This window comes from Ostrinia furnacalis, unplaced genomic scaffold (genome assembly GCF_004193835.3).
Source record: "Ostrinia furnacalis isolate ACB-3 unplaced genomic scaffold, ASM419383v2 OfSCF0213, whole genome shotgun sequence".
Classification (NCBI taxonomy): Eukaryota; Metazoa; Arthropoda; class Insecta; order Lepidoptera; family Crambidae; genus Ostrinia; species Ostrinia furnacalis.
Window position 1 is genome coordinate 468,062 of NW_021130452.1, and position 23,048 is coordinate 491,109.

Below are 23,048 nucleotides of genomic sequence, written 5' to 3' on the forward strand. Positions count from 1 at the left end.
CTTATGGTATAGTGTGCTTACTTACGTGCTGAAAGAACACTTTCACAGAAAGAAGCAGTGGAAAGGGGGAGCGAGAGGCCTCAGCCGACACTCCGGTTATCCGCCGCCGACACCCTGGGCGCAAGAGGACAGCTTATGGTCTCCAACTGTCCCTTCCTAACAGGCCTCGGTCGCTAGACATGGAGGTGTCTGGTGGCGGCTAAGGACGAATGCTACAGGCAACAGCCAATGGCGATGTCCCGCGTTCCCTCATATCACTCATATGGATCATGGCAGAAACAGTCAGGTTTTTAGTGGGTGTAGGGGCTACCCACCTTCTGGTAGGAAGAACCCCACATAACCCACTAGCTGCCCCCGCAGCTGGTGGGTATGAAATGTTATGCATTTTCCGGATAAAAAAAGAATAGTAAACAGGAAAAGTTTGTTTTGAATAGAACCGATTTGAAAAAATCTCTCACCATTAAAATTCAATTTTTTTTCTGCTGAACATAGGCTGTATAAAATATTCTCAAAATAGTAAAAAACCTTTGATAATTTACTATTTGATAAAGAATTTACGTATTTATTATTGATTAGGACTAATGTATACCATTATTTATAATTATGGAGTCGGTGTTGGAAGATTTGAAGATTTTATAGTTTCTTTGGGCTGTCACTTGACAGCCTGGCACACTTTTACGATGGTGGATCAAAGTATTTTGGTTTGACTATAGAGCGTGAGAACACGCACACAGTCATAATTATTTTAGTGTGAATAAAAATAGCATCGAAATTACCTAAACTTGACATGCCACGCTAGACGTAAACGCTCTAAGTAGTTGTAAGCTATTTGCATGTCAGTTGTGGTGATTTGTGCGAACTATTTTTATATTGACATCTGCTGTACCGCTTATCAAGCAAATACTAAATGGATTTTGATTGATTTGATTTGATTTTAAACTGCGATCTCCATACACCTGCCAAGCGTGGAGATTATAGCAAAACCCTCCACTATAGTGGAGGAGGCTCATAGTCCAGCAGTGGACTGTAAAGGGCTGTTGATGATGATGATGACACGCGTACCTACTCCATTATGACAGCTATGCAGTGCATAATAGAGCTTACTTCCTAGTGACGTGGCCATCCATCAGGTCTTCAGGCATGGCCCCCGCCAGAAACTAGTGGTTGTTCAATGCTACACGGCCACAGCATTGTGAGATCTATGCAGTGGTAATAGAGCTTACTTCCTAGTCACGCTAGCCATCAGATCCTCAGGCATGGTCCCTAGAGCCAGCAGTTCAAGCTGCGCAGACGAGTACATGCGTATAGCATTGTGGCAGCTAAGTATGCAGTGGTAATAACGGGACTATTCCCATCTCTCGTTCCCACCGCTGCAACTCCTGTGTAGCCAGGATCTACAGCTTGACCGCCAATAACCCAACCAATGAAGGTCAAGTTTGTCCCGGGGGAAAGTTAAACTGTTATTGGACCCGCAACGAAATTAAACAAAACATAGGAGGAGTTCGAAATTAACAGTGCAGTGGTAATGAGCTTACTTCTTGGTGACACTAGCCATCAGATCCACAGGCATGAGCCCCGCCAGAACCAGTAGTTGTTTAATGCTACGCATACACAGCATTATGGAATCTATGCAGTGGTAATAGAGCTTACTTCTTAGTGACGCTGGCCATCAGGTCTTCAGGCATGGCCTCTGCCAGCGCTAGCACTTGTTCAAGCGGCGCAGGCGGGTACACGCGCACAGCATTGTGGCAGCTAGTGGTAATAACGGGACTATTCCTACCTCTCATTCCCACCGCTGCAACTCCTGTGTAGCCAGGATCTACAGGTTGACCACCAATAACCCAACCAATGAAGGTCAAGTTTGTCCCGGGGGAAAGTTAAACTGTCATTGGACCCGCAACGAAATTAATCAGAAGAACATAGGAGGAGTTCGAAATTAACAGTGCAGTGGTAATAGAGCGTACTTCCTAATGACGCTGGCCATCAGATGCTCATTAATGGCCCCTGCCAGAGCCAGTAGTTCAAACAGCGCAGGTGGATACACCCGTATAGCATTGTGTCTTCTATGCAGTGGTAATAAAGCTTACTTTTTAGTGACGCTGGCCATCAGGTCTTCAGGCATGGCCTCTGCCAGCGCTAGCACTTGCTCAAGCGGCGCAGGCGGCGGGTACACGCGCTCCTCCACGACGCTCAGCTCAGCGTTACTGTATCCAGTCGATACGTATACGAAGGCCTGAAAACACATGGTTAAAACCTAGTAGATGCTGGATGCGATACGGAGAGCCGAGCAAGGACCTGTTTATCACCAGGACCTCACAAGTAGTCGCAGTAACTGGACGCGTGAATTCGCGCACTCCTGGCGCACAATCAGGCGAAGTTTCGAGAAGAAGTATGACATTAGCAGCCCGACGCGAAATACCGTTTTTGTGGTGTCAAGCCCAAGATGGGGGAGAATTGACTATAAAAAGGGACATGGATTAGTGTTTGTAGGGCAAAGCGCTCGGAGAAAGGAGCCCAGAGCAAGTACCCGCGCGCTCTCCCGAGATTCAGGCAGGAAGTACATGGGCTTGATCAAGAAAAAACGAACACGAAGAAAAGTCTTTACCTTAAGTAAGTATTTTTAACAAATCAAAAACTAAGAAACCACTCCACGTCCCCATAGCACAATTCGTGTATGGCTCAGTCCTATTAAAATCAGTAAAATAACATTTTTCTTGGCCAGGTTTCCGTTTAAGGCAGAGAGATGAAATAATAATAGAAAATTAAAGGACTCAACATGTAAAAAAGTGGCCTGGTTTTGAATAAATCTATCATACATAAATGTGTTTTGTAATCACCACAATATCGTCATACCTGCATGTTGGGCAGCATATCGCACAGTTCCATCAGTCTGACCACGGAGCGGACGTTCTGGTCCACCGCCAGGCCGAGGGCTTCATCGAACTTGAGGGTCGCAGCTGAGTGGAACACCACCGACACCTGTGAAGGAAGGCATCATTATCATTATCACATCACCACGTCATCGTGATGACTTATGGCTAGGAAACGTGGCCTCTTACTATAGGCCTTATACAGAAGCTCAAAGTTACACAGCGGGCTATGCTCGGTGTTTCTTTACGAGATCGAATCAGAAATGAGGAGATCCGTAAACGAACTAAGTCGCTGACACGGATTAGCAAGCTGAAGTGGCAATGGGCAGGGCACATAGTACGCAGAACTGACGGCCGATGGGGCAGCAAGGTTCTGGAATGGAGACCGCGTACCGGAAAACGCAGCGTGGGACGTCCACCTACAAGGTGGACCGAAGACATCATAAAGGTAGCAGGGAAGCGCTGGACGCAGGCCACTACCAATCGATCAACATGGAAAGCATTGGGGGAGGCCTATATTCAGCAGTGGACGTCCTGTGGCTAAAATGATGATGATGAAAATGATGACTTCATCATGTGCAGTTTCCCGAAACACAATTAACATGTTGCACTTCTTCTTGTCGTGTCGACAACAAACCTATTCAGTGTCAGTCCAAAACTCCGCTACAAGAGTGGCGTTATCAGTAGCACTCTGATGGAACCTAACCTAAGAACCCTCAGACTGCTGACTTTTAGTCGGCCCGATTCTAATTTGTATGAAGAATCGGCCGATAGTGTAATTTGCGCACTCTCATACATGTTCATACTGATTTAGATAATGTCATCCACGCAGACGCGCCCATCCAATGTTTGGTTTCGTTCGCGAGGGATGCGGGGAGTTTGATCCGAGCAATCCGAGCGTCATTATTGTAGTGTGCGTGTGCATCATGGATTATTTAGCGAGTACCGATAACACTCAAACATTAGCGGAAGATGGTGGGGCGCGTCTTCGTGAATGAAACCCGACTCAACTATCGGCCGACAAAAAGTCTGTGTGCTAGGCTAAGAAAACACGACATGTACTTGTAATATTGCGGATGTAGAAATAACGTCAAATCCAAATACAGCCAATACACATAAACTTCGATTTGTTTGCCTAACTCTTTAAATGCAACGTGACTTGGTAGTTAGGTACGGACAGCGCGCATCAAGCTCATACAAAGTGGCGGTTTATTTCTTTGAAATATAGGCTATTTTGCGAAAAAATTGTCTGATGTGCTTGAGTATACCTGATCTTTGCATCTATACCCAGGGCCACACCATGAGTTTCAGGGGCCCCGGGCTAATACTACTTAGGGGCCCACCTGATTACTCAAATTATAGAAAAAAATGAGAGAAATATTTTTTTGACTTGACTTAGCTGGGGGCCTTAGATCCACGGGGCCCTGGGCTGAAGCCCAAAAAGCCATATGGTAGATCCGGCCCTGTCTATACGTAGGTACTTATTAACTACTTAATCCAGAATATCAGTCTGTCACAGAAAGAATAACGAGTCCGTTCGTTCGTTTCAGCCAAATGACGTCCACTGGACAAAGGCCTTCCGCAAGGATTTCCACATGACCTGTGCTGCCCGCATCCAGGTAGGTACTTTCCGTGACCTTCACCAGATCGTCGATTCATCTAGTGGGGGACCACTACGTTTTCCGGCCCCAACGGCCATCAGCTCTACAACGATAATATTTATAAAAGTGCGTGTTCCCTTTTTAAAACGCGACTAATGCCCGTATGAGGTCTCACAGTGTGGACGCAAAGGGTGACACACAAACCAATCACAGAGCTCTATTCAACGCTGTGCGTTCGATTTGCTGCTTCACTTAAGCAAGCATCGTTTGTGAATACGGGCGTTAATTACTTTACCAATGTTATTATTTTGTCTTGTCGACCACTTGTAACTTCAAAGTAACGTAAGTTCAATGCACTTCAGACTCGAGTATTTGCGGACTGCCCACACAAAGTTTAGTTTGAGTCTATGTCACGTGTACTTCAAAATACAGGGTGTGTGAAAAATACAGCCTGTGAAAACGGTAAGAAGCAAGGTTGAAAGGCATTTGATTTAGGTAATTTTGTAATAAAAAACACTCATAAAGTAATTTATTTTTGCAAATAGGCTTTTAAATAATAAATTAAAAAGCACTTTTACACGCCGCGTCCCAGTATTAACCCTACCAACTGCTTCGGGACAATAAATGGGCCAGTGTTGAGAAGAAGCAGCTCAAGAAACTCAGTCACTATTGTTAGCCTCCTTTTCAAGGTTTTACAGTCTTTAAAATACACAGTCATAAATATTGATGCGAGCTTGGCAATTTATAACATTCCAAACATATTATACTAACGTAATATTCCCTTTATTTATTTGTTACTAAAAATAAGCCACCCAGTCTGTGCACCCTGTATAATTTGTTAGAACCCCTGTTAAAACATTCCGAACCCAAACATAGTGCGTCACGTGGGCAAACATTTCTCGAATATTCGAGCTTTTCATGTTTGCGGTCTTCAATAACATCGCTTGTGTCTTAATTACCACTTTACAATGATGATGATGAGTTTTATTGCCAATTAAAGGTTGATTAAGGTCAAAGTGTGGCAAAAAAGATTAAAAAAAACGCGCGGAACAACGCCATCTAGTAACGAGACTGTGAATTAAGTACTAACTTAGATGGTTTAGAAGCAAGTACAGAGAGCCATCTAGTAACGAAGGTGAGAATTACTTACTTACATGGATGGCTCAGAAGTAAGTAGAAGATGCAAAAAAGAATTATGGAAGTTAAGTTCAAAAACGGAAGAAACAAGATTCAATTTTTATTGATCGCAGAGGTTCCAAAATGGCGACGTAGTATGTTGTTTATGAACTGGTTCATAAAAATATCAGAATAAACATGTCTAACACGATGCTTGCAAGTGAAACAGCAAATCGAACGCACAGCTGTGGCACAGCGTTGAATAGAGTTCTGTGATTGGTTCGTATGTGACCTTGTGCGTCCACGCGCACTGTGAGACCTCATAGCAATGTTTGTGAATACGTGCTATATTAAAGCAAATCAGTCTAAAAATGCCTAACGGAAATATTTGAAAATCATATCTAATTATTTAAAGAAACAATTTCGATTTATTTCCTATACTTTGGTTAGCACGCCCCAGGGTTTTCTTAGAGCCTTGTGGGTAATTCAAACACACACAAGGCTAAAAGTACGGTAAGCAAATATTAATACAGCAAATATACGATGACGATGTTTACGAATAACTTAGGATCACTTTAGAGGCACTAGCCTTTACCTGTGTTATGTAGGCACTATAATAATGTAAGCATCATCATAATGTGGAAGAATTTTAAAGATAATTTTAACTGATTGACTGACTCACTCATCACGAAATCTCAGAAACTACAAGTGCTAGAAGTCTCAAATTTTGCATAGGGGTTTCTTTTAGAACGCAGGTGCTCACTAAGACGGGATTTTGCAAAATTCAACCCCTAAGGGGGTAAAACGGGATCCACGCGTACGAAGTCGTGGGCGGCCACTAGTTATACAGTGTGTCCGGGCATGTAGTGATCAAACTTTAAGGGCGTAATCTATGGACAATTTTATCGGTGAAAATACTTTAAATTTTGGGCTTAACCCATTTCTCGCATATTTAGAAGGATTTAAGTTTTTAATTTTAAGTTTTCACTTCTTCCTTCAAAAACAAGTGATAGCGTGGGTAACTTAACATTAATAAGCAAATATTTTATATCATGCGATAGCCAATAAAATTATCTATTCGTAGAAGTAGAAAACAGACACAAGTTTCATACAATTTTAAGGGAGTAAGAATGGATTTAATTAGAAAAAAACACGACTTTTTTCACTTAATTTTCAGATTTTTCAGTTATTTTCCAACACAAGAAAAACCAGGTCGTTAAGGTATGTTTTATTTGCATTGTATTATTAGTATTTGAGCCATTCTACAAAACGAATGTAAATTTATTAGTCTACGTCTATTAGTTTCGACGTAATTGTTGAACAGAGATACCCCTTCCCAGCGGTTTCCATAGTAATCAGAATAGGTTGTGTGATTCTTTCAGGCAGTGCATTTTCGCATGTCGCGTGCGCTATGGAAACCGCTGGGAAGGGGTATCTTTGTTCAACAATTACGTCGACTCGAAACTAATAGACGTAGACTAATAAATTTACATTATTTTTGTAAGATAGCTCAAATACTAATAATACAATGTAAATAAAACATACCTTTACGATCTGGTTTTTCTTGTGTTGGGAAATAACTGAAAAAAATGTGAAAAAAATCATGTTTATTTCTAATTAAATCCATTCTTACACCCTTAAAATGTATTAAACTTAAATCTGTTTTCTACTTCTACTAATAGATAATTTTATTGGCTATCGTATGATATAAAATTTTTGCTTATTAATGTTAAACTACCCACGCTATCACTTGTTTTTGAAGGAAGAGGTGAAAACTTAAAATAAAAAACTTAAATCCTTGTAAATATGCGAGAAATGGGTCAAGCCCCAAATTTAAAGTATTTTCACCGATAACATTGTCCATAGATTACGCCCTTAAAGTTTGATCACTACATGCCCGGACGCACTGTATATTATGGGTAGGTACTTGATGGGCACTCAACATTATAATAATCATGTGTTCACGTCTCTTTGTTTTTACTTTATTATTATTTGAACTTTGTCACAAACGACATAATATCTAAATGTTAAACTAACTATTTTAACAATGTCTTAAATAGGTATTCTTACCTACAAACTTATTATTGTAATTAGGTATTTGCATTTATTGAATAGTACCTAGTTATGTGAACTATGTACCTACTTCATTGTATGACTGCATTTATGAACCTAAGTTTAGGTAGGTATAACAATTTGTACGTAGCCTCAATTTTCGTGCGCTTACTATCTACGTATTCACAAACATTACTTTGAGGTCTCACAGTGCTCGTGGACGCACAGGGTGACACACGAACCAATCACCGAGCTCTATTCAACGCTGTGCGTTCGATTTGCTGCTTAACTTAAGCAGTGTCCCAAAATCTAAGACAAAAGGGTTGAGCCAAACTCGTAACACAAGCATATTTAGAAAGAAAGAAAGAAGAAAGAAAGAAAATATTTTTATTTAGCTTACCACGAGGGGCTATAGGGTTAGGGACTAATCTTTTTAAAACATTAAAAAATAATAATAAAAGAACTCTAGGGACTAATAATCTTTAAAAAATAAATGATAATAATAAAAAAAACTCACGTTTCTCAGCTGCGCGATGGACTCCCCCGTCATCCCGAGCTGTGGCTTGGTGATGTCCCCCGGCACGATGCACAGCTTGTCCAGCTGAGCAGGACTGCACTGCCGCACGTTGTCGAACACCTGGGAACAATCGTTCAAGGACACTGGATTTAATTCATCATTTAAAGCCGGAAGAAGAAGATAGTCAGAAGACTATAGTCATCATCATTTCAGCCACAGAACGTCCACTGCTGAACATAGGCCTCCCCCAATGATTTCCATTATGATCGGTTGGTAGCGGCCTGCATCCAGCGCCTTCCTGCGACTGCTACCTTTATGATGTCGTCACAATACTGAATTATCATCTAATCTACATATAATTGCCAAGTTTCATGATGATACAAGAAATAAGTGCGTGTAATTCAGATTCTTAGATTCCATTACATGGTTAGTTACATACACGCCGACGACCTAAAAGCGTGTTAAAAATGTAACTTAAGATACAAAAGACAATCGTACCAAAACCAAAGGCTACTGACCTGCGACTCCTTGAGCTGTTGCAGCCGCTTCTCCGGGCCCACGTCTCTCTTGGTCCGCATCAGCAGGAACAGCTGGTCTACATCGGGGCACGTCGTCAGCAGGCGCTCCACTAGGACCTGGAGACAATGGATTGTGTTCTAGTGTGGTTCAAATGTAAGGTAATCCGAGTCTCATCATCATCATCTCAGCCATAGGACGTCCACTGCTGAACATAGGCCTCCCCCAATGCTTTCCATGCTGCCCGGTTGGTAGCGGCCTGCGTCCAGCGCCTTCCTGCTACCTTTATGATGTCGTCGGTCCACCTTGTGGGTGGACGTCCCACACTGCGTTTTCCGGTACGCGGTCTCCATTTCAGAACCTTGTTGCCCTATCGGCCGTCAGTTCTGCGTACTATGTGCCCTGCCCATTGCCACTTCAGCTTGCTAATCCGTCGAGCTATGTCAGCGACTTTAGTTCGTTTACGGATCTCCTCATTTCTGATTCGATCTCGTAATGAAACACCGAGCATAGCATAGACATAAATCTCATTGGCTTTGTCACATATTCAGGGTAGATTCTTAGTTTAAAAGGATGCCAACGATTTAAAAGTCACCCTGTATTTTAAATGTGAAAGAAACTGCAAGATTTCTAATTTTCTTTATCCATTACATTCTCTGAAAGCAACGAGACTCAAACTGTTTCTCTGCGTGATGGAATCAGTAATGAGGAGATCCGCAGGAGAACCAAAGTGACCGACATTAGCTCGCAGAATTTCTAAAATCAAGTGGCAGTGGGCGGGGCACATAGCTCGTAGAGACGATGGCCGTTGGAGCAGAAAAGTTTTCGAATGGCGACCACGAGCCGGAAGACGTAGCGTGGGCAGGCCCCCAGCTAGGTGGACCGACGATCGGGAGGTGCCTGGATGCGAGCAGCGCAGACCCGGTGTTTCTGGATATCCTTGGGGGCAGCCTTTGTCCAGCAGTGGACGTCTTTCGGCTAAAACGAACGAACGATACCCTCTTCAACAATGGTCACTAAGTATTTACTGAGACTACAAAGATATTGTAACAAAGAAAGGGCACAGGTGCTGCCCTCTGCCCTCGCTGCAAGTTTGTAACTAGAAAGTGAATTTTTATGCAGGTAATTTGTATTTCTATGCAGGTATTTACGTTCCGCTGTTTTAATGTCTCGCTTGTAGGTGATTGATAAATGAGTCGTTGATTTATGTTTAAAGTAATACGTTAGCTTTGCGGTTTCGGCCGCGCGAATTTCGATGTTTTCCCTGGGTCTCAAACTAATCAATCATCATCATCATTTCAGCCACAGGACGTCCACTGCTGAACATAGGCCTCCCCCAATGACTTCCACATCGCACGGTTGGTAGCGGCCTGAGTCAATGCGAAAAAACGCTCAACGGTTGGAATGTGCAGGGGTCAAAATGTCCATACGGACCGGCTGTTAGTGTGGCAAAAAGTATGAACGTCAAAAAGTCCCATGGTCAAAATGTACATTATCACCATGGTTATAGATGACCCACGCTGAACTGTCCCACCAAACTCAATGACAGGGGGGCGCTACCATCGTTCAACTATACAGGGTGGCCAAAACAGTGAGGTCTAAAAGAAAAATTTAGATTCCTTACATCAAGGTGTACCTAAATCACCCCCATGTATGTAATACGATTGTGCTTAGTTTAGAAGATAGAGTTAATTTTGTGATATTTTAAAATTTTATGACCTAGTAGGCTTTAAACATTTTTATCTTTTTTTTGGGTTGACTTTTTTCAGATTTCTTTTTTTCGACAGATTTTTTATTAATTGCAGATGTTTGAAAAAAATAATCACCTTCCTATCTTTGATTCAAGATACAAAAGTTTTGCTAGAAACATTAAAATTATGCTTTTATCAGAACACTATCAAATTTTCAACTTCAAAGTTTAAGTAAAAAAAAGAACTTCCATAGGTCCAAAACCATTTTAAAAACTGCGCCGTTTCCTGAACATTCATAATAATACAAAAAAACATGTAGTTAATGGGCCACTATTTTCTGTAATCAGTCCACTAAAGTGGTAAGTCGGAGATTCCGTTACATGTTTTTGACTTTCTTAGAGTAAATTAATATTGGGAATCCTCGAAGTTTACATTACGTAGAACAGATTTAGAGCAGTAACTGGACAGAACATGATTTTATTCTAAACGAGGAAGCTCTTTCCCTTCATCACTCCTGGCGGAAACTGATGATTAGGCTGAAGGTGGAAGGGAACTTCAATTACTAAGGAACTATGGCCTCCTACCTCCAAATTCCGGAACACATTGTTATTTTAAGTAAGTTTTAATGAACATACACCAAATATCCCTCCTTCGTCTTCTCACTGTAGTAGGTATTTCAAGGGTAATAGTAAAATGTAACAACTGCCTCTGTCTTCAAGTGGTAAGAGGTAAGCTTCAGAGGTCCCGGGTTTGATTCCCAGTGGAGGTGAAATTTTCTGCTCCGTTTGGTTGGTGGTAGGGTTTGATCTAAGTCTGCCTGGCTAGCAACTCTATTTTCCTAAGTCTGTCACTATAAAAATAATGTTAATGGCATTACTGTATTCCGGCATTTGGAGGTAGGAAGCCATAGTTCCTTTGTAGTTGAAGTTCCCTTCCACCTTCAGCATAATCATCAGTTTCCACCAAGTGTGATGAAGGGCAAGAGCTTCCTCGTTGAGAATAAAAACATGTTCTGTCCAGTTTTTGCTCTAAATCTGTTCTACGTAATGTAAACTTAGAGGATTCCCAATATTAATTCACTCTAAGAAAGTCAAAAACATGTAACGGAATCTCCGACTTACCACTTTAGTGGACCGATTACAGGAAATAGTGGCCTATTGAGTACATGTTTTTTTGTATCATTATGAATGTTCAGGAAACGGCGAAGTTTTTAAAATAGTTTTGGACCTATGGAAATTCTTTTTTTTACTTAAACTTTTAAGTTGAAAATTTGATAGTGTTCTGATAAAAGCATAATTTTAATGTTTCTAGCAAAACTTTTGTATCTTGAATCAAAGATAGGAAGGTGATTATTTTTTTCAAACATCTGCAATTCATAACAAATCTGTTGAAAAAAAGAAATCCGAAAAAAGTCAATCCAAAAAAAAGATAAAAATGTTTAAAGCCTACTAGGTCATAAAATTTTAAAATATCACAAAATTAACTCTATCTCCTAAACTAAGCACAATCGTATAATATACATGGGGGTGATTTAGGTACACCTTGATGTAAGGAATCTAAATTTTTCTTTTAGACCTCACTGTTTTGGCCACCCTGTATGGTTTCCAACATGGCAAAAATCGGAACCAGCGATTCGGTATTGACGGTGGCGCCCCACTGTCAATGTCAGGGATAGGACAGTTCAGTATTTTGGAACTATACAATGGTTTAGTGACAAGGTACACATCACAAAATACAAGTAGGTACAACAAAAGGTGTGATAGATAAAATGATCAACTGATATATTGTGCTCATGATTAAATTAATAAAATTAAATGTCAATATGTTCAATGTTCTTGTAGTCCAGTCAATAAAGAGTTTTTGGACATTTTTACCTTGATGCATTTAAACACGTGTTCACGTTAGCTATTAATACAATAGTACGCTTGTTCGAATAAACCCGAAGACATTTTAACTTCAGATAATTTTAACCATTGCTCATTTCGACGTTCATACTTTTTGCCACATTAACTAACAGCCGGTCTGTAAGAACATTTTGACCCCTGCACATTTTAAGCGTTGAGCGTTTTTTCGCATTGACTACCAACTCCCAGAATGCCAAATATCATTAACTAGCTTTCCGCCCGCGGCTTCGCCCGCGTGGAATTTTGTCTGTCACAGAAAAACTTTATCGCGCGCGTCCCTGTTTCAAAAACCGGGATAAAAACTATCCTATGTTCTTTCCCGGGACTCAAACTATCTCTATGCCAAATTTCATCAAAATCGGTTGCGAGGTTTAAGCGGGAAAGCGTAACAGACAGACAGACAGACAGACAGACAGACAGACAGACAGAGTTACTTTCGCATTTATAATATTAGTTGGGACTAGTTGGGATTTAAATATTTGTCCGATAGTTGCCTCCTACGAAGTCTACTGTATAGCGGTCAACATGTCGGAATATCATGCCAGAGGTCCCGGGTTCGATTCCCGGCCGGACAGAAATTGAAAGTCCAAAGATTATTTTAGCCATAGGACGTCCACTGCTGAACATAGGCCTCCCCCAATGATTTCCACAATGCAATGGCCGGTTGTTAGCGCCCTGCATCCAGCGTTTTCCTGTTGAGCTAACTTTATGAGGTCGTCGGTCCACCTTGTGGATGGACAAGTTTTATTTGGGACTTTGCAAGCTATGCCATTGTCCAAAAAAGAAATAAATAGGTGTAACATCTGAGGGTGTAACAGACAGACAGACAGTGGATTTTGCATTTACTCGTTATATTATTAGTATAGACTTCCCGCTAGCAGTTCTAAAGCCACTTATAGTTTTATGAACCTATTGTATCACAGCTGGGCCAAGGTTAATTCTTATTAAATAAGGTACTATAATATTGGCAGAGAGCTGCTGTATTATATTAGACAGCTTTAGCCAGCGGCTTCACCCGCGTGAAATTTTGTTTGTCACAGATCGTCATAAATTATAGCCTATATTTTATTCTGGTTTCATCACAGAATACATAATAGTAGCAACAGAAATTGCACTCCTTTGTGTAGGATCAGTGTGCCTACCATGAGTTTACGTTAGGTGTGCTCGCTAGCGACTGCGTAAAAAAATGACATTTAAATGTATGACATATTGTGCAGCGCCCCTAGCGGCTACTTTCAAGAAATAAAATCTTCATAGAATTTTTTGACGTATTCGCTAGCGAGCTCACTTAACGTAAACTCATGGTAGGCACACAGATGCCGACATTTTAACGGTAATAATAATAATGCAAAATACCCAACGCACATGGTGCATTCGAAATCGCACCTTACTACTACGCTCACAAGAGCGCATTTTTTAGGGTTCCGTAGCCAAAATGGCAAAAACGGAACCCTTATAGTTTCGTCATGTCCGTCTGTCCGTCTGTCCGTCTGTCCGTCTGTCCGTCTGTCCGTCTGTCCGTCTGTCACAGCCGATTTACTCGGAAACTATAAGTACTACAGTGATGAAATTTGATGGGAATATGTGTTGTATGAACCGCTACAAAATTATGACACTAAATAGTAAAAAAAAGAATTGGGGGTGGGGCCCCCCATACATGTAACTGAGGGATGAAAATTTTTTTTCGATGTACATACCCGTGTGGGGTATCAATGGAAAGGTCTTTTAAAATGATATAAAGTTTTCTAAAAAACATTTTTCTTAAAGTGAACGGTTTTTGAGATATCAGCTCTCAAAGTCGTAAAAAGTATGGTTTGTCCCGGGGGAAAGTTAAACTGTCATTGGACCCGCAACGAAATTAATCAGAAGAACATAGGAGGAGTTCGAAATTAAGGTTCGACTTCCCTCCATCGCAAAGCGGATGACAGGTGACAAACAAAGGTTTAAAACCTTTAAGAAAAGATTATGCACCACGGACAATAAATTAAATTAAGGGGGCCTATCTTATGAGCAATTAGCAACTACCTGCCAATAATATTTTTCACAAAATCGCTTAAAAGCACGGAAATTTTTCCTTGTCGCGACAAGATCGGTGTAATAAATTGCGGAAACAGATGTATGTTATATTGAATTAAGCATTGTATCACGTTCATGTTTCCAAAGATCACACTCCCACAAGAAGCTAGCAAAGCTTCCCACTGGAAGAAGCTAGCAAAATATAAATTTGTATACACACCTGGCGATAATTTCTGCTTCCAGCGCGAGGTGTTTCTTGAGAAGCGCCTGCGACTCGGCTAAGGCGTTGCCGTATTCCTCCGATAGCACAGCCGCCTCGCGCTCCTTCAGCCTTTAGAAGAAAATAGAATACATATTTACAGAAAAAAATAGAATACATGTTTGTTGCGGCGCTTCTTCTCAGCACTTGCCAAATGTTGGTCTCGAAGCGCTGGTAGGGTAAAAAGATTATGAGACATGTAGAGGCTCCTTAAGAGCAAAATGACGATTTGTAAGAACTATTTATTAGTCTAAACAAATAAAGAAATTTTGACTTTGACTTTGACTTTGACAGTAAGAAATAACATCCATTGAGTTACTTTGAGATGATAAAAATTCACTCAAAATTAATAAAGAAACATCCCATTCGAGTAAATTAATTTGAACCGATTGAAAACCGCCTTTCTTGGAGTCAATTAACCTTTCAACTCAATTTTTCTATTATTATTATTATTCTGTCTAATGGCTTCAATGGTGCAATTTTAAGCACACTGGTTTTGCCAATGTCGAGTGTTTATAGAAACACAGTGGACAGTAATTTTCTTATAACAAATGGATTTTTTGCCGGTTATAACCGGCAAAAAATCCATTTGTTATAAGAAAATTACTGTTATATGCCGGGAGTCGGTATTAGCTACAGTTGAGGAGTTAATGTTTTTTAGGATTCTGTAGTCACGACAAGGAACCCTTTTCGTCATGTCTGTCTGTCCGTCCGAGGTTTTTCTTAAAAACTATTGGCACTAGAGGGCTGTAATTTTTTTTAAAGAAACTTTTAAAATTAGTAAATTTTATAAAATTTCATCACGCTCACTTTACTTTGCGCTCACTAGTTGTAATTTTACTGTTTTATTACCCTTTTTAAATACATTTGTGTGTGATACCTGTTTTCATCATCGATCCCAAATTTTCAAGTGACCCCTATAAAAACTAAATTTCTGTTATGTGTCATAGGGGTCACTTAAAAATTAGGGATTGACGGTGAGACTCACCACTTGAGTTCTTCGTCGGCGTCCCTCTCCCAGCGGTGCAGCAACGCAGCGTCTTCTAAATTGTCACGTCTGATCTGCATGGGCTCCTGGAGTTGGCGGTATCTAGGGAAGACACGGGATACATTTATAATAGCGATTTGAGTGAACATGTGAAGACTTTCGAAGCCACGATAGCCAACCAGTGAAGGGGTCGGACTTCTTGCCGGCTCGAGATCAGAGGAACGCGGATTCGAATCCCGCCGCCGCTCGACTATTGTGGTGAGCCTACTTGTAACACAAGCTTATTTAGCTTACTAAGAGGGGCTAACAGGAATATTAGTAACGACTGGTCTGGCCTTTAGCTATGGAAGTACGGATCCATTTTAATTGATTTAATGTGACATTTTTGTTAAGTTTTTGCATGCCGACATTCGGTAGAGCACGCATTGCACTTACATACTGCTTTATGTATAATTTGAACAAATATGTACCGTGTCTCTTACGCAAATAAATGATTTCTATTCTATTCTATTCATTAGTAAATCTGTGAAAATCAAAAGTAGTGAAGTGGATTATTTTGAGAAAGAGGCGAGTAGTGTCGCTGTTTCGCTTGCTGCCCACTTGTTGTTTTAGACGAGTGTGTTACTGGGGCTAGATCCTTGCCTGGTTGACTGCCAACTTACCTCAGGAACCTTTCTGAGCTGCCCGATGCCATAACTATTTTTTGGCGTCCATGCCTCAGACGAGGGAGAAACACAACACATTTCTTGCGCTTCGACCAGTATAAAGCGTAAGGTGGTTGGTGGATTGTCGGCTCACCTCTTAACAGCGCTGTCGGCTTTGTCCAGTATCTCGTCGGCCATGAAGTGTCCGCTGTCGGCGAGTTGTCGGGCCGTGTCGGCGAGCTGTGCAGCTGTCTCGCTCTTGCTGCCCACTTGCTGTTCTAAGCGCGTGTGGCGCTTGAGGAGAGCTGTCACTGACGCTAGGTCCTTGCCTGCGGATGATAAAAAAGTTCATTCTCAATCACAAGTATGGATGAAAAAATAGAATTTTATTTTTAATCCACTAAACGAATATTATGGGACTCGTTTCTGCTAATCATGGACAAAAATTGAGAATGCAAATGTAGATTAGTTCAGTGGATAAAATCCGGCTCGAAGGACCATGTACGCACAATATTGAGTTGGAGAGCGAACTGTATGATAATTCAGGCGATTATAATACAGTAACAGAGATTAGAACAGAAAAATCTGCCCCCAATGGGAATCGAACCCGGGACCTGAAGCAGGTGACCTTGCCACTAGACCACAGAGGTGGTTAAGGTCCAACTGACCGTGATCCTCGCTGAGCAGCTGTGCCTCGACGTCGTCGAGCCAGGCCGTGAAGTCGTCCAGGCTCCTGGTAGGCTTGTTGTAGGCGCCACGGCTGTCTAGACAAGTCTAGAAGTGAGAGGTCTAACTGACCGTGATCCTCGCTGAGCAGCTGTGCCTCGACGTCGTCGAGCCAGGCCGTGAAGTCGTCCAGGCTCCTGGTAGGCTTGTTGTAGGCGCCACGGCTGTCTAGACAAGTCTAGAAGTGAGAGGTCTAACTGACCGTGATCCTCGCTGAGCAGTTGTGCCTCGACGTCGTCGAGCCAGGCCGTGAAGTCGTCCAGGCTCCTGGTAGGCTGTTGTAGGCGCCGCGGCGGAGCTCACGGCTGTCTAGACAAGTCTAGGAGTGAGAGGTCTAACTTACCGTGATCCTCGCTGAGCAGCTGTGCCTCGACGTCGTCGAGCCAGGCCGTGAAGTCGTCCAGGCTCCTGGTAGGCTTGTTGTAGGCGCCACGGCTGTCTAGACAAGTCTAGAAGTGAGAGGTCTAACTTACCGTGATCTTCGCTGAGCAGCTGTGCCTCCACGTCGTCGAGCCAGGCCGTGAAGTCATCCAAGCCACGCAGGTACACGCGAGCCTGGTAGGCTTGTTGGAGCCGCTCACGGCGCAGTTTCACGGCCGCCTGTACAAACATAAACACTTCATTTAGTCATTATGGTCATAAGTTGAGACTTTGAGCACAGAATAATAATAAGTACTACATACAGAAGTTTTACTCCGCGAAGGTATTTTAAAAAAATTATGCTCAATGTCATTAACAATATGGTGTAATTTAGCCTGTCTCAAGAGTCAAGCACCATTTTGTTGACAAACGTCAGTGATCGGCACTGCGCCGAAGCTATAGGGCTGACTTCGGTAAAATGATGTGACGTGAGGTGCCAAACTGCGGAAAATGGCGGAGGGAATACATGATTTAGCATGAATAACATTAACTACTTATTTACCTCTCAGTGTCTTGAGGCAACTTAAAAAAGTACATTCTGTGTTTTTATTATTATTTAGGCAGTTAAATACTGCACAGTATTTAGTACACCATTTTCTTTATTTTCTTCCATCATACACAAGAATACGCGTGCGTGAGTCAATGTTCGCTCGTATGTGAGGCCTTGTCGAATAGTACCCTGTAGGTGGGCCATCGTGCGTGTTTTGTTTTCGATGTAAACTCGCGGAGATGAACAGGCCTGCTTATAGTTTAAGATCACCATCAATGTACACTTATGAAGCAATAAATGATTATGATTATTATGATTATCTTAATGTAGTTTAGTTTCCGCGGGAGCACGCAATCAGTCCATGTTTTAGGCCCCTCGCCCACGGCGACTTTTTGTAGCGATTCTGTCGCGCGGTTCCATCGATACAGTCGTAATNTAATCGTACCATCTCTAAAGTACCTATTAATAAACTTCAGTGTTGCGATAATTCGATATTAAACAAACAGTTTTAAAAGCTGTAGTGTCGGAAAATAGACACGGTGAAGTAAAGTTAATGTTTTTATTAGCTAAAATAATTTTTTTGCTATAGTTTTTTGTCATAAGTATTTCAAAATAATTTATTATTTAAAAAGTGTAGTTTTTTTTATTATTTAAATCACTACAGTTAATTATGATTCCTAAATATTACAATTTTTCATTAAAGAAGAATAACAGTGCTGTTGGAACAATAAAATTTGATTGAGACTATGATCGACCGAGCGTGTATAGATACGCGTGTGCAAACAGGCGCGTGGCGGCCCGGACTGATTTGCAATGTTTGCAACTTGAAGTTGTCGCGCGCTGTAGGTAATTATCTCGGCCGGCATAGGCGAGTGACGGAGGCCTGGTTTCATCAAAATCCGTTCAGACGTTTTATCGTGAAAGAGTAACGAACATGTTAACATCCAGACATCTATACAAACTTTCGCATTTATAATATTAGTATTTAGTAGGATTCTAGACTATTGACCCTTCCAAAAAAGATCCCGCGTTTCCTTATTATATTTTGCCAAGGATTTAAAAATGTTATTTAGTTTTAACAGAAAATTTAAAATAAGCTGGTATTTCAAGTTATTAATCATTTAGAATGGAGGCCGCGTAAGCGTAAGCGAGACGTCCACCCACAAGGTGGATCGACGACATCATAAAGGTAGCAGGGAAGCGCTGTACGCAGGCCGCTACCAATCGATCAACATGGAAAACATTGAGGGTGGCCTATGTTCACCAGCAGTGTCCTATGACTGAAATGATGATGATGATGATGAATCATTTAGATGTTCATTGCAGGGGATTCCCTACATAAAATCGCAAGTTGCTCCAAGAAATGTGACGACACCAATTTTACTGTGCGCGAACGGTCATCAAACCGAGTAACGTAACATCCAATGTCGTGACATTGAATATTTACACGCAATATCGACAGGTAAAATCATCAAATGCCGATGCATGATGCTGCCGATGGGGCAGAAAGGTTCTGGAATGGAGGCCGCGTACCGGAAAACGCAGCGTGGGACGTCCACCTACAAGGTGGACCGACGACATCGTAAAGGTAGCAGGGAAGCGCTGGACGCAGGCCGCTACCAATCGATCAACATGGAAAGCATTGGGGGAGGCCTATGTTCAGCAGTGGACGTCCTGTGGCTGAAATGATGATGATGATGAAAACCATCAAATTAACGTATTTACACCGGCCGACAGTTTTTCCCCCGGGACAATCTTGACCTTCACTGGTTGGGTTTTTAATGGTGGTCAAGCTGTAGATCCAGCCTACACAGGAGTTGCAACGGTGGGAACGAGAGATGGGAATAGTCCTTGTACCAGCTGATATTCTGTCCCGACGGTGGTAGAGGACAAACTTGACCTTCACTGGTTGTGTTATCGGCGGTCAAGCTGCAGATCCTGGCTACACAGGAGTTGCAACGGTGGGAACGAGAGGTGGGAAGTGTTGTGTATCGAGAAAATAGTGAGTTAGTGCATGGCGCGCATGGGAAGGGCACATAGTACGCAGAACTGACGGAGGATGGGGCAAGCAAGGAGGCTGCGTACCGGAAAACGCAGCGTGGGACGTCCACCCACGAGGTGGACCGACGATATCATAAAGGTAGTAGGAAAGCGCTGGACGCAAGCCCCTACCAAACGGGTAACATGGAAAGCATTGGGGGAGGCCTATGTTCAGCAGTGGACGTCCTGTGACTGAGATGATGATGATGATAATGATGATGATGAGTGAGTTGGTGAAAGGTGGTACGTGAGGCAATTGTAATAAAAGACTGCGAAAGAGGGTGGACCGATATGTCTGCCCTACATACTACTAAAAATTTTGAATTTCTACGTAAAGACATTAATGAATCATCACTAACCTTCCCCATGAATCCCGTGGCTCCCGTGATGAAGATGGACCTGCCAGCGTAGAACTGTGGGATTTGCGCCGTGACGTCATCCTTGCAGCTCACCATGGTGACGTCTGGAAACAGAAGATCTTAAATAAATAAAGAGAAAATAGTTTATTTAGCACACGTCATCTTCATCAGTTCATTTAGTTTCCACAGCAGGCGACCCTCTTTATTCTTCTTGCTCCCCTCATTGATGAGGATGCGAATTGCGACCACATACAGGGTGGAAACGATAAGACGTGATCTCACTCAATATTTCTAAACTATACAGGATATCGAAAAACTGGTTATTTTGTAACCTATTATTGGTACCGTTGGATAGAGCTCGTGAAGCACTTTCAGGATCAGTAACAAGTTTTGGAATATCTTTATAGTTTAGAAATAATCGAGTGAGATCACTTATTTTTTCCACCCCGTATAGTGTTCCTCCACAGACTGCGGTCAAACGCTGCCCACCGTTTTCCTCACCGCGTCTGACCATCTCGTCGGTGCCCTACCGAGCACGTCTGCCTTCCATTTGTCTCTCTAATTTACTAGAAGAAAATGTAGAATTGGTCTTTTTCTAGTTTTTTTATTTAAAATCACATTTAATATTTAATGAGAATGTTGTGTATGATTCCAGCAGAGCTAGTATATAGAGCCACTCTCATTCATCTCGTAGATGTCGCAAGAGGGCACTTAGGGACAAATAATGCGAGGATCAGGCTTCACTAATCCTTCACTGGCCAGTGGGGGAGTTTAGGCCAAATCACTCTCTGAATTTAAGACTAAATGACCTGACGATGGCTTAAAAATTGCACGTAAGTAACATCTATAAATAAACCGCCATTAAGACTTGCTATAATGAATTTATAGCGAAAAAATCGTCAGTCGTTATCGTTAACATGTGACGCAACAAGCCCTGTACAGTCAACGTAGTCAACCAACCGCCTCTGTGGTCTAGTGGTAAGACCACCTGCTTCAGACGCAGAAGTCCCGGGTTCGATTCAGTGGAGGCAGATTCTTCTGTTCGGTTTGGTTGGTGGTAGGGCTTGTTCTAAGTCCGCCTGGCTAGCTACCACCATCGTACCTAAGTCTGTCGCCATAACAACAATGTTAACAGCATTGTTGTGTTCCGGCAGTTAGAGGTAAGATAACCAGTTCCTCCGTGGTTGAGGATTCCGGGTGAAGCTCGCTTCCACCTTCGGCCTGATCATCACTTACCATCAAGTAAGAACAGACCAAGAGCTTCCTCGTTGTGGATAAAAAAAAACCGGCCAAGTGCGAGTCGGACTCGCGCACCGAGGGTTCCGTACAAACCTGCAAGGTTTACAAAGTTCGTTCATTACGACAATCGAGTCATAACTATGGTATTTTTATTGCAAAATTTAGTTTGGGGCTAGCGGCGTAGTGTAAAATGTCCAAGGATATTTATTATTTATTATTATTATTCCTTTATTCATCTTACTTTCTTATTTTTATTTTTTTCTTTTTACAATGTAATTATTATCAAAAAATAAAAATACATTATAAAAACAAAAATCTTAAAAATAGTTAACCCGCTGGCAGCGGAGCAGGGCCCAGGCTACCGGTGGTCAGGGTCACAGGCTGAGGAACCTCCGGACAATGCGTGCCGTGCTGAGGATCACCGCCTTTTGAATCTGACCCTTGAGCCAACCATCTAGCGAGAGCTTCTTTAGATGTTGGTCGAAGCTCTTCGCTATTATTATTATTAAATGAAATTCATAAGTTTATATTTATTAAAAAATATATATTTTGTAATGTAACTAAAAATTTAAGGTTTTCGGAATTTTTCCTTTATGTGTGCTATAAAACGTTGATTCATGCCAAATTTCAAGATTCTAGGTCGACTGGAAGTACCCTTTAGGTTTTGATTACCTTGCGAGCCCAAGTAACACGCAAGCTGTATATTCACTGAAGTTAAAAGATTGATTTACGTTTTAAAGTCAGACTATCACTTTAAATCAGTTTTGACTTAGTTTAAATGCTTTTGAGTAGAATGCGGTAAAATTTACAATGCATGAAGCTATTATATGNCCTACCTAATTGGAGACAGATAAAATTGAAAGACGTGGAGTAGGGGATCATGACGTGATTAAAGGATTCTAAATTATTGTTTCGGTACCCTGATTAACACTAAAGCAATCCATTTTTATGACGTTTAAACCTAATGAACATTATAACGTACCTAAAAAGTGTTACAGTAATGCTAAAGATATCACTTAGATATTTTATATGTAGGTTGTTGAAAGTTTAAAACATTAATATTATCTGACGCCATTTGCTTTCTGTTTTCTCTAACATAGAAAATAAAATTATAATACACATATGCATGAAATACTACTTATTATCCTTTTCTTAATAAGACACTAGTTGAAAGTTTAAAACATTAATATTATCTGACGCCATTTGCTTACTGTTTTCTCTAACATAGAAAATAAAATTATAATACACATATGCATGAAATACTACTTATTATCCTTTTCTTACAAGCGGAGTATCGATAGAAGCAATTTTATAAGTTAAAATTAATCAAATCGTTAAAAAAAAACACAAAAAGTGTCATATGTCGATTCTAAATTTGTCCCTATTTTATTAAAAAAAGGATTTCTGTGAGGGCGCGTGAATTATAAACCACAAACATATATATAGGGTAACTCCAGGATAGATGCCCCACTTTTTGAAACAGCTCTGTAACTCAGTCAGTAAGTTTTTATCAACATTTTGACCTTAGTATCTGTAAACTTTGGTCTTTCGTCTATGATATTACTAAAATTATTTTAGTTTAAGTTATACCGATTCTGAG

General features: G+C 41.3%; 1 protein-coding gene across 1 annotated transcript in view; it reads right to left on the bottom strand.

Annotated features, from left to right (window-relative positions):
- Nucleotides 1–20,305, bottom strand: part of LOC114356492 (putative fatty acyl-CoA reductase CG5065) — a 34,533-nt gene extending 14,228 nt beyond the window's left edge. The window contains 5 exon segments of the mRNA XM_083287606.1: nucleotides 2,088–2,233; nucleotides 2,854–2,979; nucleotides 8,157–8,276; nucleotides 8,675–8,791; nucleotides 20,210–20,305. Coding sequence (XP_083143732.1) covers nucleotides 2,088–2,233; nucleotides 2,854–2,979; nucleotides 8,157–8,276; nucleotides 8,675–8,791; nucleotides 20,210–20,305 — 605 coding nt within the window.
- Nucleotides 20,306–23,048: the final 2,743 nt, after the last annotated feature.